General features: G+C 38.0%; 1 protein-coding gene across 2 annotated transcripts in view; it reads right to left on the bottom strand.

Annotated features, from left to right (window-relative positions):
* Positions 1-10170, bottom strand: part of LOC133300634 (vacuolar protein sorting-associated protein 54, chloroplastic) — a 46024-nt gene extending 35854 nt beyond the window's left edge. For both annotated transcript variants that reach the window (XM_061500210.1, XM_061500211.1), the window contains exons 1-3: positions 9149-10170; positions 8886-8948; positions 7966-8045 (exon numbers count right to left, since the gene is read on the bottom strand). In XM_061500210.1, coding sequence (XP_061356194.1) covers positions 7966-8045; positions 8886-8948; positions 9149-9964 — 959 coding nt within the window. In that variant the 5' untranslated portion in view covers positions 9965-10170. The remainder of the gene's footprint in view (positions 1-7965; positions 8046-8885; positions 8949-9148) is intronic.
* Positions 10171-13599: the final 3429 nt, after the last annotated feature.

The following is a 13599-nucleotide window of genomic DNA, read 5'->3' as shown; positions in this document are numbered from 1 at the left end:
CAATTTCAGTTGGCTTCATATCAGCTTAAACTATACATAATACCACAACCTTGAAACAAGTGTCTCACATATTCTTAAATTAGCATCATACAAGCTATTTGAAGATTGTAGGCTTGTCATTTAATAATCCTTTACTCTTCTTCAACCAAAAAATCTCAGATGAGTGTAATGCTTTGCATCTTAGTTTGGTCCTATTGTTATCTTTTCATTTTTAATAGGGATGAGTATAACCCACATAACCATCAAAACCAACCATACTGAATCATAGTTTCAGTCAATATTTGATTGGTCCAACTAATAAATTGATTTTATGTTCTCTCTGAAAAATATCAGTTGTTTTGGTTGGTTCTGTTAGAATGTTAGATATGATATGATTAGATTTGATTAGATATGATTGGATTCTGTCTTATCCGTAAATAGTCTGACTGTATTCTGACTGTATTAGGATTAGGTTTGGATTAGGTTTGGGCCTTACACTTAAGCCCATTAGGGTCTCTATATATTGTAACTCCTTGACACAGATCAATACACAACGTATTCTTTTACATTTATCTTGGTATCAGAGCTTTTTCGTTCTAGGAACCCTCGCTTCCACTCAGAAACCTTGTTTTTTGCTTTAAAAACCTAAGCCCACTGCTTAGGAGTCATCTTTCTTGCCGTGCGTCCTTCCGGCAAGTCTTCTAGGGCTGTAAACAGCCTCTGAGTGATTTTTCCAAACGCGTCAGCACCTCCGACGGCCACCGGAACCACCGCCCGCCGTCAGAATCACTGTTCAGGCAACCGGAGACTTTTTCCGGCGACTTTTCCGACCAAACTTCACGCGATCAGGACCCTTTCTTCTCGGCGACCAGGTCTGTGGTGGTCCGGTCAGCAACGCATCTCCCACGCGCCGTCACGCGCCACCTGTCTTCACTGCGCGTGGGCTTCACGCGCCACCTTCTGCCGGCGCGTGAGCACTATTCCGGCGACTTTTTCCGGCCGGTCTTGGACAGAGAAGCTCGCCTTCTCCTCCCCTTTCTGGATCTGTGATTGTTTCTCTGTGGGTCTGACCTTAGACGCGTGGTTCTTCTTGATTGGATATCGTTTGCCTTCGTTTACGGCTTTTATATTTTATCTTTAAATGGCAGCAGTATCTCCTGATCTCTCGGAGGTTAACTCTCCTTCTATTGTTGCAAATATAGCTCAGTCAGACAAAGCATCATTTGGTTCAGGTTCGGACTGTGCAGCACTCCAAACCCCTCTCAAGAAGGCTTCTCCTCAGTCTCAGACTTATACTGGTAATCCCGTTGCTTGTGTTTCTCATTCTACATCACTTGGCACTTGGATATTTGACTCCGGTGCTACCGATCATCTCTGTGGTAATAAGGAACTCTTTACATCTCTTACTTATTCTGATCATTTACCGTATTTTACCCTTGCGGATGGAACCAAAGCCCCAGTTTGTGGGATTGGACAAGCTCGTCCGACCTCTACCTTGGCCCTGACATCTGTCTATTACATTCCTGGCATCCCTTATAACTTAATTTCTATTAGTAAGTTGATCCACTCCCTCACTTGCACCATTACTTTCTCTAACCATTCTGTTTCTGTGCAGGATCCGGGTACGGGGAAAATGATTGGAGTGGGTCGTGAGTCACGGGGGCTTTATTATCTGGATGTGCCTCGTCCTTCAGTAGCATGCTCTCTCACAGAATCTCCACAACTTATCCACAGTCGCCTTGGTCATCCAAGTCTTTCAAAGTTGCAGAAAATGGTTCCTCTTTTGTCCGGTCTTCAGTCTTTAGATTGTGTGTCATGTCAACAAGGGAAGCATACACGCTCCTCTTTTGCCAGTCGAGTCAATAAACGAGCTGATGCCCCTTTCTCTCTTGTTCATTCAGATATCTGGGGTCCAAGTCGTACCTTGTCTGTCTTAGGTTTTCGGTATTTCGTTACCTTTATTGATGATTTTTCCCGTTGCACTTGGACCTATTTAATGAAAAATCGTTCTGAGTTATTTTCCATTTATAAAAAGTTTTCTACTGAGATCCATACTCAATTTGGTGTTTCTATTCGTATTCTACGTAGTGATAATGCTAAGGAATATGTTTCTATTGATTTTTCTAAATTCTTGGCCACACAAGGTACTTTACATCAAACTACTTGTCCTCACACTCCACAACAAAATGGGGTGGCTGAACGTAAAAACAGACATCTCATTGAAACTGCTCGTACCCTTCTTATTCATATGCAGGTTCCTCTTCACTTCTGGGCAGATGCTGTACTCATCTCTTGTTTTCTCATCAATCGCATGCCTTCATCTATGCTCCACAATGACATTCCTCATAATCTATTGCTTCCAGATGTTCCTCTTTATCCTCTAACTCCACATGTCTTTGGTTGTACTTGTTTTGTTCATGATCTCACTCCTGGTAAGGATAAGTTAACATCCAAAGCCTTTCAGTGTATCTTTCTTGGTTATTCTCGTCTTCAAAAGGGTTATCGTTGTTATTCTCCCGACCTTAAGCGTTACTTAGTTTCCGCTGATGTCACTTTTCTTGATCAACAACCCTTTAATTCTATCCCATCTCAGATGTCACAGGTTGATCATGTACTTCCTGTCCCTTTTCTTGACTTGTCTTTGCCAGCTACAGGTGCTTCTATTCCAGATGAGCAACCTATTGCTTCTATACCTGAGGACCGTCCACTTCTCACCTATCAGCGTCGCAAAACTGTGCCTCCTGTCGACTCGACTCTTGCTGACTCATCGCCCACTGCTGTTGCTTCTTCCCCTCCGGATCCTTCATCAGAGACTCTTCCCATTGCTCAAAGAAAAGGTACACGTACTACTCGTAACCCTTATCCTCTTTATACCTTTTTGAGTTATGACCGTCTTTCTTCACCTCATTTCACCTTTGTTTCTAGTCTTTCTTCTATTTCTATTCCTAAGACCACAGGTGAAGCACTTTCCCATCCAGGGTGGCGCCAAGCAATGCTTGATGAGATGACTGCACTTCATTCCAATGGCACTTGGGACCTTGTTTCTGCTCCTCCAGAGAAGTCTATAGTTGGTTGTCGCTGGGTTTTTACTGTGAAAGTTGGACCTGATGGCCATATTGATCGTCTCAAGGCACGTTTAGTTGCCAAGGGTTTTACTCAAATCTTTGGCCTTGATTATTGCGATACATTTTCTCCGGTCGCTAAGATGGCGTCAGTCCGCCTCTTTCTTGCCCTTGCTGTTGTTCGTCACTGGCCACTCCTTCAACTTGACATCAAAAATGCCTTTCTTCATGGTGATTTACAAGAAGAAGTTTACATGGAGCAATCACCTGGTTTTGTTGCTCAGGGGGAGTCTGGAAAGGTGTGTCATCTTCGGAAATCCTTATATGGTCTCAAGCAGTCTCCTCGAGCATGGTTCAGTCGTTTCAGTTCTGTTGTTCAGGCGTTTGGCTTAATCCGCAGTAAAGTTGATCATTCTGTGTTTTATAGGATTACATCTCCTGATAAGTGTATCTATTTGTTAGTCTATGTTGATGACATCATTCTCACCGGAAGTGATCAAGACGGAATTCGTCAGTTAAAACAGCATTTGTTTAGTACATTTCAAACAACGGACCTTGGGAAGCTGCGTTACTTCTTGGGAATTGAGGTGGCGCAATCAAGACAGGGCATTTCTATCTGTCAAAGGAAATATGCCTTGGATATCCTAGAAGAAACTGGTATGTTGGGGAGTAAACCAGTTGATACACCTATGGATCCTAATGTCAAGTTATTACCCGGACAGGGGGAGCCGTTATCTGATCCTGGACGTTATCGGAGGCTAATTGGGAAGCTCAATTATCTTACTGTGACTAGGCCAGATATTTCTTTCGCTGTCAGTACGGCCAGTCAGTTCCTTGATTCCCCTTGTGATTCACATTGGGATGCTGCTGTGAGGATCCTCCGATACATCAAAGGAGCACCAGGAAAAGGTTTGTTGTATTCGGATCAGGGAAATACAGAAATTTGTGGTTACTCAGATACCGATTGGGCAGGATCACCCTCGGACAGACGCTCTACTTCTGGTTATTGTGTCTTCTTCGGAGGAAACTTAATCTCATGGAAAAGCAAGAAACAACCTGTTGTTTCCCGATCTAGTGCAGAAGCTGAGTATCGTGCAATGGCAAATACTACCTGTGAGTTGATCTGGTTAAAGCAGTTGATTCAGGAGCTTCATCTTTGTGAACAGAAACAACCCATGACACTCATCTGTGATAATCAAGCTGCGCTACATATATCCTCTAATCCTGTTTTTCATGAGAGGACCAAACATATAGAGATTGATCGTCACTTCATTCGGGAAAAGATTCAGTCAGGAGAAATCAAGACAGCTTTTGTCAACTCGTCTAATCAACTAGCAGATGTTTTCACTAAAGCTCTTAGAGGTCCTCGGGTTGAATACATTTGTAACAAGCTTGGTGCTCATAATATATACGCACCAGCTTGAGGGGGAGTGTTAGAATATTAGATATGATATGATTAGATTTGATTAGATATGATTGGATTCTGTCTTATCCGTAAATAGTCTGACTGTATTCTGACTGTATTAGGATTAGGTTTGGATTAGGTTTGGGCCTTACACTTAAGCCCATTAGGGTCTCTATATATTGTAACTCCTTGACACAGATCAATACACAACGTATTCTTTTACATTTATCTGGTTCAATAAATTATTAATAGAGGATTCTAAACTTACTACCCCCACAATTTTTACATATTTAAATCCCACAATTACCCCCAATGTTTATTTATCACCAAGTCCCAATGCTCAAAACCTTCTTCTGATGTCCCTTTCCTCTTTCATCTCTCAAGCTTCACAATGCTTCTCACCCACTTTTTAATTTTACCACTCTCTTCCAGCAGTCTGTTCTCTCAATTTCAGAATCTAACCAAAAAAGTGTCATCACTCCTTCATTTTTTACACTTTTCCCCTATTCTTTAAGATCATGTTTTCTTCTGTTATGATCCAATTGCAAGGTAAGGGACTTGAGTCCCACATCAAAAACATAAGGGTTTGGTGTGGGATTTATATGGACTTTGGGCTCTCCTACCTTACGAGCTAGCTTTTAGGGTGAGGTTCTCCCAATATTTGTATCAATTGGTATCAGAGCCTTCCACAGTTCCACTATTCTCTCAATTGCAATCAAGAGACGTGACTAGTGACGATGGCATTGCAATGTTCGCCTAGGGCTAGTAAAAGACTAGCACAAAGCTAGGCCGCGTGGGCGTTGAGGTTGTGGAGCGTGATGGGATGTTATGATCAATGATGCACGGACACGGACACGACACGACACGTCGACACGTTAATTCTAAAAAATGTCATATTTGGACACGTTGGGACACGTTTTGATATTAAATAAATTTTTTAATATATATAATATAATTTACATTTAATACATATAGCAACTCATAATAAGTCATATAACTAATTAAATATTCAAATTTCATAGCATAAATATTAAGCAAAAATAATAGAACATCCCAAGAGTGTAGAGTGTAGACCACTCACAAGTTAAATGTGTCAAATAAAAATAAAAATAATGCAATAAGTATATCAGAGTTATTGTTTGATCTAGACATAACACATAACACAATAGTAGTCAATTTGGGGTTGCTGCAAATCATTCCAACTCTCATACAATCGACTCTACATGTTTTTCAGCCAACACAGCCTTATCATATATACATGAAAAAGAATTACAAATCCTTATGTAATTTCTTCGAGAAAAAAGAATTATATAAACAGCAATAAGAAAATAGCAATACAAGAAGGAAAACAAAAACAGGGGTTGCTTCAGAAGAGTTACAAGTGAATTGCTTTCTTGATTAAGACCTATCAATTTTGATTAGGCACCGACACAAGTTATAAAAAATAAAAACAAAAACTCAGGTAGCTTCATTCAGATGCAACAAAGCATTGTAGGAACTATGATGATTGCATTTTAGACTTCAAGGTGATATGCATTGCAATTTACTATCATACACAAGACAGAAAAGGGATATGAGCCTAATTTTTAAAACATAAGTTCACAAAAAAACCATATCAAAACCCAGGAACATAGATACTCTGAATCCAGAACATCAATAATAAATTAAACTTAAGTTTCTGGTCAAAAGCCAAGTGAGCTAGATTTAAGCTTCTAAAAGTTAATAATTTTATAACTAAACCATAATATGTATAAGCAACCCCAGATCCCCAAATTCTAAAACACAAATTTGAGCAAACAAAGAAACCACGCATGAAATGGAGCAAACTATGAAATCAAGACAACGAAGAAGCAGTTGAAATCAAGATCGTGATTCGGATCGGAGAAGAGACAACAAGCAAGCAAAGATGAGACGGCCGACGACGTAGAAGAGGAGTAGCTCCAGCGTGAAGACAGAAAAAAAACAAGATAGGGTTCTCTGTTTCTAAACTTTTTAATTTTTATTAAATATTTTTACTTTTTTTTTAATTGTAATTTTATTTTTTTTTATAAAAAATATCAAAACGTGTCCAAATACGTTGACCGCGTGTCGGATTCGGTCAAAATCGCGTGTCCCCCAAGTCAACGTGTCCCAAAAAATCAACCACGTGTCGGAACGTGTCGGTGTCCGACACGCATTTTCCCCCCCAAAACCCGTGTCCGTGCTTCGGAGGTTATGATCCAATTACAAGGTATGGGACTTGGGTCCACATCGGAAACATAAGGGTTTGGTGTGAGATTTATATGAACTTTGGGCTCTCCTACCTTACGAGCTAGCTTTTGGGGTGAGATTCTCCCAAGATTCGTATCACCTTCTTAGTAGAGCTTTGTCTTTTATATTTAACCAATCGTATAAAGGCTCACACTAGAGAGTAAAGACCCAAATCAAGGGTTCCAACTGTAGAATGAAACAGCCAAAAGGTGGTTTTGCAGTGACTTTTAATGGATTTCATCAAATTCAATCCAGCTCATGCTTGGTATGGGCTCTCTTTTTTTCAGTTTTGTTGGATTTGTTCAAGCTATTTGCATTATTTTTTTGTTTATTACTAATGTAGAATTTGTTCATCATAACCTGACTTCAATCTTTCTCTAACTTTCAAAGTTCCATTTTCCTTGCTGTATCATATAAACTACTTTTTCTTATTTATTCAAAGAATTTTATCCAGATCCATATTTTGATTATACATTTCTTTATGCCACTATATCTCTTCTTTCTAACCAATACAAACAAACCAATAAGTGCTTTACTTGGGTAAACCAACCCAACCAATCAGCAGCTAACTGAACCAGACCAGTGTTCAACTCATGTTTGGGCAGCCTTCAGGCACCTACTCTTCAAAACCTAGAGCCCAAAACCTCAGCAAGAACATATGTACAAATTAAATGTAAGGACTAAGCTTTCAAAACGTTATAAATTAAAATTCACTACTTTTGCAACTTCAACAGGATAGAGTAACACTTTTGGCTTCCATGCAGTGCCTAGTTAAGGACTGTCTCCGAGCGGCACATTTGATAAATACAAATAGATATTGGCAACCCTTGTTAAGTTGATTTGTCTCTCTCTGCTGGTTTTTTTTTTTTTAAGTTTATTTTCGGGTGATAACTTAATTTTAAACAGTTGTACTCCCCTACTTCCCTTTCCTAAAAAATTTCTGTTTCTACCGTAAAAAAAGATGACACATAGGGCAAGTGCAAGCCCTAAACATTGTTTCAACCCATCCAAAGTTCCAAACTTTTAGCAGAGTGCATATTGCCTTTCCATCATCTAAGAATTAAAAAACAAAAGGAGATATCCAAACTTAAACATTATAGTTCAACCCTATTCCCTTCCAACTATTACTTGGTTCTCAAAACCCAAGAAAAGAACTAGAAAGCAATTCAAATGAATTTTCAGATGCAGGTTAATTGAATAAATGATCTAAAAGAAATTAAACAGTGGCGTACAGCACTTTGATAGATCAGGACATCAATAAAGGTGTACCTGTTTATGGATTCTATAAAGCCTATTACATGATCTCTAAGATGACGAAAGCAATGCAGACCAGTGAGCTCATCTCCATCCTAACAATTATAGGAAATAAATAAGACAGAAATTAGTATAAAATTTTCTCTTCCTCTTTCAGGAATCCCATTGATGGTAAATCATAGAACAACAATCAATCATGCTATGTCATAAACAGACTTCAAAGGAAACTAGCTAAGTTCGACAGAGTGGTTTATATCAGCTACGCATTAATCTCTAGTCTCATCCACTTTAAGTTTAATACAATTATTATTCACACACACACACAAAAATTAAGAAAACCAATATATAACCCCAAGACCATTATTTATAAGCACAAGAACCCAGCATTTTGATTAAGACATTACCATCAACATTTGGGTATGGTAGCATCTAAACATGTTTAGTGCTTAAGCAAAGAAAAGCAACATAAATTGGTACTTTAGCATATCAAAATATGAATATAGAGTGATTTATGCAGATCAAATCATCAGAGACTTCTTTTAATCTCAATGCTTCATTCAAAGTGTATGACAAGGGATAAGTTATCCTCCATAATCCAATTAACATGTACAGAATCATTTCAAACCAATGGCTAGTAGAATATGCTCATAAAATAATTTTTGAGGAAATATAATCAAAGTAGAGGATATCAACTACATTGTTCCCAGGATTCTTTCAACTTAGATAAAAATTAGAACATAATAAAAATCTAAGGCATTAGTTATTACAAAGACTAAAATAAAATTCATAACAAGCCAGCTCTAAGGATCTTAGTCATGATTGGTCATACAGATATAATACTCATCAAGTGAAAAAGAAAGGAAACAAAGCCAGGATAAATAAAACAGTTATTAGGAATGACGTTCATGAGATTTTATATAAAGATTAACGGTTACCAGCAAATGTTGCAAATCGTCAGTCACATCCAGTGCTCCAGCACAATCTGCAGATGCAACAAGCTGTATCACAGCAAAATATATCAACTTAAAGGGATTTCAAGTCATCAACAATAGCAACTTGTAAAGACGATCCAAATAATTAAGGAAACATGAAAGACCAAAACACTCAAGGCGCTCCACTCTAACAAGCGTATCTTCAAAAAATATATATATATATATATCACAGCAAAAACTAGAGAACTTTCAGAATCAAAAAGTACCAATTTAAGAGCAGACACCGCTTGATTGACGTATAATATAAGCCTCAATTTCTGCAGAAGCGCCAAGAGGTTGGTCCTGGTGCCATTGAGCTCCTGAATCTGCCTAGCGGAGTCGACCAAATCGGAATCGAGGAGCCGAATAGTCTCCTTCAGCAGGCGAATCCGGGAACAACCCTCCACGATCTTGGCGTTGAGGTCCTGCAACTGCACCTGCGCCTCGAAGAACGATGTGGAGCGGAGCGAGATCTCCTTCACCAGGTGAAGCTCCACAATATCGAGGTACTGCGAGAGCTTCTCCTGCAGCATGAGGTTCTCGGAGAAGTTAGAGAAGGGACACGCGGCACGGAACGTAGCACCATCCTCCAGCCGGAAATCCTCTTTGAAATAAAGCGCAGGGACCTCGCGGAGGCACGCGACGAGTGCTTCCCCCTGGCCGCCGATGCCGCCGTCGACGTCATCGATCTCCTTGCTGGCGTGGTTCCTAATGTCCTCGAAGCGGTGGTAGGGCTCAGCGATGGGGGATAGGTAGGCATGGAAGTCGGATCGGGTGATATCAGAGGCGGCTTTGGAGGAGGCGATGGGAGCGAATTCGGGAGGGGAGACGGCGGTGGAGGAGGACCACCAGCCAACCCAGGAAGCGTTGGCGTCGGAGGAGTGAGGGTTGTTGAGGATGGAAGAGAGGCTTTGGATGGTGTCGGAATTGGATTTGGAGAGAGGGGAAGGGGAGGAGGAGGAAGATGAGGAGGTTCGGTTGTGGTGGAGGTGGGAGAGGGTGGGTGACCTTCCCCACTGTTGTTGGGAAGGTGGGGAATCCATGGCTCAGGAAGTATTAGTGAGGGGCATTACAATTTGGAGTTTTTTTTAAGTGAAGGAGATCGGTGAGTGGGAGGGAAAGTGTGGTGTTTTTGTAATGTGATTGATGAGTGGTGGTTTCTTTTCGTTTCAGTTTTGCTTCGTGGGGGAAAATTGAGGTTTGGTATTTTGGTAATGTGTGTAGTAAGTTGGGATCTGAGGGAGGACGAGTGAGCGAGAGTTGTGGAGGTGTTGCTTGCTTTGCTTTGTTTTAATGAAATGGAGAAAGAAATGTCTTTTGTACGGGAAAGCCGGTGGTTCAACCGGGTTGGGATCGGGATGTTTAAACCGGTACGGTAAAGCAGTGGAAAATGGGGGAACGGAATGGTCTTGAAAATTAAATATGGATGGAAGCGTTATTTCTGCTCTAAATGCTGTTGTTATTTTTAGAAATTACATGGGAACTCGTTTAAACAAGAAATATATACTTATCATAAAAAAAAAATTTATAACTTTTACGATCAATCTAATTATCATTGATTTTCGTGAATCTAACAATTATAATTTATTAAAAATTATTTGATCATATTAATTAATTAATTATTAATTCTCAATAAATTATAACCGTTGGATTGACAGAAATCAACGGTGATTAAATTAGTTATAAATGTGGTAAACTTTTTTAGTGATAAGTATATATTGTCTGTTGTTTAAATTAGTAAAAAGAAAAAAGTTAAGTGGAATATGTTGAAAAACATGGATATTCTGTTTTGGTTAAATGACTTTCATTCATGATTGGATATTTAGGATAGAATAATTGATGGTTTTAATTAATATTTAATCATTGTAGCTTTTGATCGTTATATTGTAAAAAAGTTGTCAAATTCTATTAATTATGAAATCTTTTATTTTTATTTTGGAGACAAAAATAATTATGAAATTATTTATTGTTATGTTGTACTTGATGCTAGCCATCCATTTCATTTAAGTTCTTTATTTTTCCCTGTATAACTTATATAGCATCGACTCGACACGTGACACAATATGATAATACTAAAAAAATATGGATTTTGATATTTTGGGATACGTTTTAATATTAAATAATATTTTTAATTTATATAGTGTATATTTCATTTAATATTCAATAATTTAACAAAAAATAAAAGTAAACTAATAATATCCATCAATTTAACCAAAAAAATAAATCATTTCCATAATATCATTATATTAATATAAAGCTAAAATAATAGCATATCTATAGAAAAACATAAAATATGAAAATTACCAATTACCTTCATGGAGCATTTTCATCTAGAATAACATTTGACTCTATCTCTGGCTCATCAAGTGAAAGACTAGTAACTTCAAGAATTGCAATGTCTTCAAATGTATCTCCAGCAATGTCCCACATTCTATTCTCCCTTTGTGTATATTGTGACGTCTTTCTTGATAAGAGCTGAAGGTTGCTATGTATATAAATCAAGTCTTCAGCACATTTTGGAGTCATCTTATTCCTTCTTACAGAATGCACAAAAGAATAAGTATTCCAATTGCGTTCTGCACAAGATGAAGAAGAAGATTGTGCAATAAGTCGCAATGCTATATTTTGAAGCATAGGTGCACAAGCACCATGAAGCACCCACCAAGCTCTGGGCTCCATAGAATATCGATTTTGCATGGCATCATAATCTCTAAAACCCCCACTCATACTAGCAAAGTCCACATACTCCAAATTTATTTTATTTCGGTCCTCCAAGTCAGGAAAGTATCTCTTTAAGCATTTTTGTCTTTCTTGATTAATCTCTAGATCTGTGGTGGAGGAACTCGACTAGAATCTTCATTAAGCCATTGTTCACTATAGTATATGAAAGAAAAAAAATAAAAATGATTAACAGATTATATCAAATAAGAGAAGTATTAAATCCATTCATAATTAAAAACTTACTTGGGATTCAAAGCATGTGCCAAACAATGAAGTGGAGTTGAATTTTTTGTCCAACGATCCACGAGAATGCCATGCACCACCTCATAAAAAGTTGAGGCCTCATCCATCCTCTTCAATTCATGAAAGTATATAGCTTTCTTCACTTTCTCAATCATCTCATCCTACATATCATAAGTCAAATGAAGACAAGGTTTATCAGTGTCACAAATTCTGATCATATTATAAATGGGAGCACTGAAAGCAAGTATATAATCAATTGAATCCCACCAAAGATAATCCGATATCTTATCTTTAACCATTCTCGCTCGCCCTATATTATCTTCTTTATACAAACTCCATTTTTCACCGATTACCATATTTTGGTGACCACATTTTATCAATTTGAACCTTTTTAGCATCACAACCATGGATGCAAAGCGGGTTTCAGCTATAGAAAGCAACTTCAATCCCACAAACTCAGTAAACATTGACAGTCTCATAGAATGATTTATTATTAAGTGCTTTATTGCAGAAACATCTCCAACAATATCATAAATCCAACTACATTCCTCATATGTTATTTGATTATTCTCCATATTTTTTGCAACACAAATATTTTTCACAACTAAATTCAGTGTGTGAACAACACATGGTGTCCAAGTAATAAAAGGAAATTCTTGCTCAATAAGATGCCCTGCTCCCTTATAATTTGCAGCATTATCCGTGATTACTTTAACCACTTTTTCTTGCCCAACTTCTTGAATTACTTCTTTTAACAACCTGAAAATGAAATGCCTATCCGTAGTCCCCCCTGAACAATCAACTGATTTCAAAAACATAGCTTCACCATCAGATACTGCCATGAAATTAATAAGTGGCCTCCTTTGTGAATCACTTCATCCATCACTCACAATACTAACACCCTTCTCATTCCACCCTGCTCGAATAGGTGCACACAACCTATCAATATTTTCCTTCTTTTTCTACAAAAGAGTGGTTCGCAAGGAGTTATATCCTGGTGGCAAATAACTTCCAATATTATTATCCGCAACAAAAGTGAAGGCTGCTTGAAAGTATGGGTTCCTTGCTAAAGTGAATGGCAATCCTGCTGAATAAAACATTCTAGCAATCAAGTGGTTTAATTCTTCCCGCGCCCCAACATTGCATGCCCTCTCAATAGGATTTCTAGATGAACTTCCACCCTCACTTCCACTTCTTCTTCTTTTCGAGTTTGATTCTATGGAAAAAATAGAAGGGGGTAAAGGCACATTTTTAGGTGCACTATTCTTCAATCTCTCATGAGTTTCTTTTTCTAATTTCTCCATCTCTAGCAAGTCTTTTGTCTGCACATGTAAACATTTTGCAATTCCTCTACCTCCTATTTTTACCAAATGAGCCCTTATTCTAGTATACGAACTTTTAAAATCCTTTTCAGAAAAATTACATTTCCAAGATATATTTCCTCCTGCTTCTGTTCTGGTGCGTACTTTGGTAACATATTTCCATGATGACTTCCTTAGAAATTCATCATCTCCACTACTTTCAACACTTGAATCCATTCTAAAAAAACAAAATAAAACACTATGAACAAAATAATGACTTGTGCAAATATAGAACAATTAAATTTAAATAGCAGTATAATCATTCTATTAGCAAACCAATTGGACAAACTGCCTTTCAAGTTTCAATTATTCAACAAATGTCTTACAATTACAATAATTGTAAATTACTTTAA

The sequence above is a fragment of the Gastrolobium bilobum genome, unplaced genomic scaffold, assembly GCF_033153095.1.
Source record: "Gastrolobium bilobum isolate Gb01-03AN ecotype WA unplaced genomic scaffold, APGP_CSIRO_Gbil_v1 utg14646, whole genome shotgun sequence".
Classification (NCBI taxonomy): domain Eukaryota; kingdom Viridiplantae; phylum Streptophyta; class Magnoliopsida; order Fabales; family Fabaceae; genus Gastrolobium; species Gastrolobium bilobum.
Note: the sequence above shows the minus strand (reverse complement) of the source record. Positions and strands in the feature narration are given on the sequence as shown.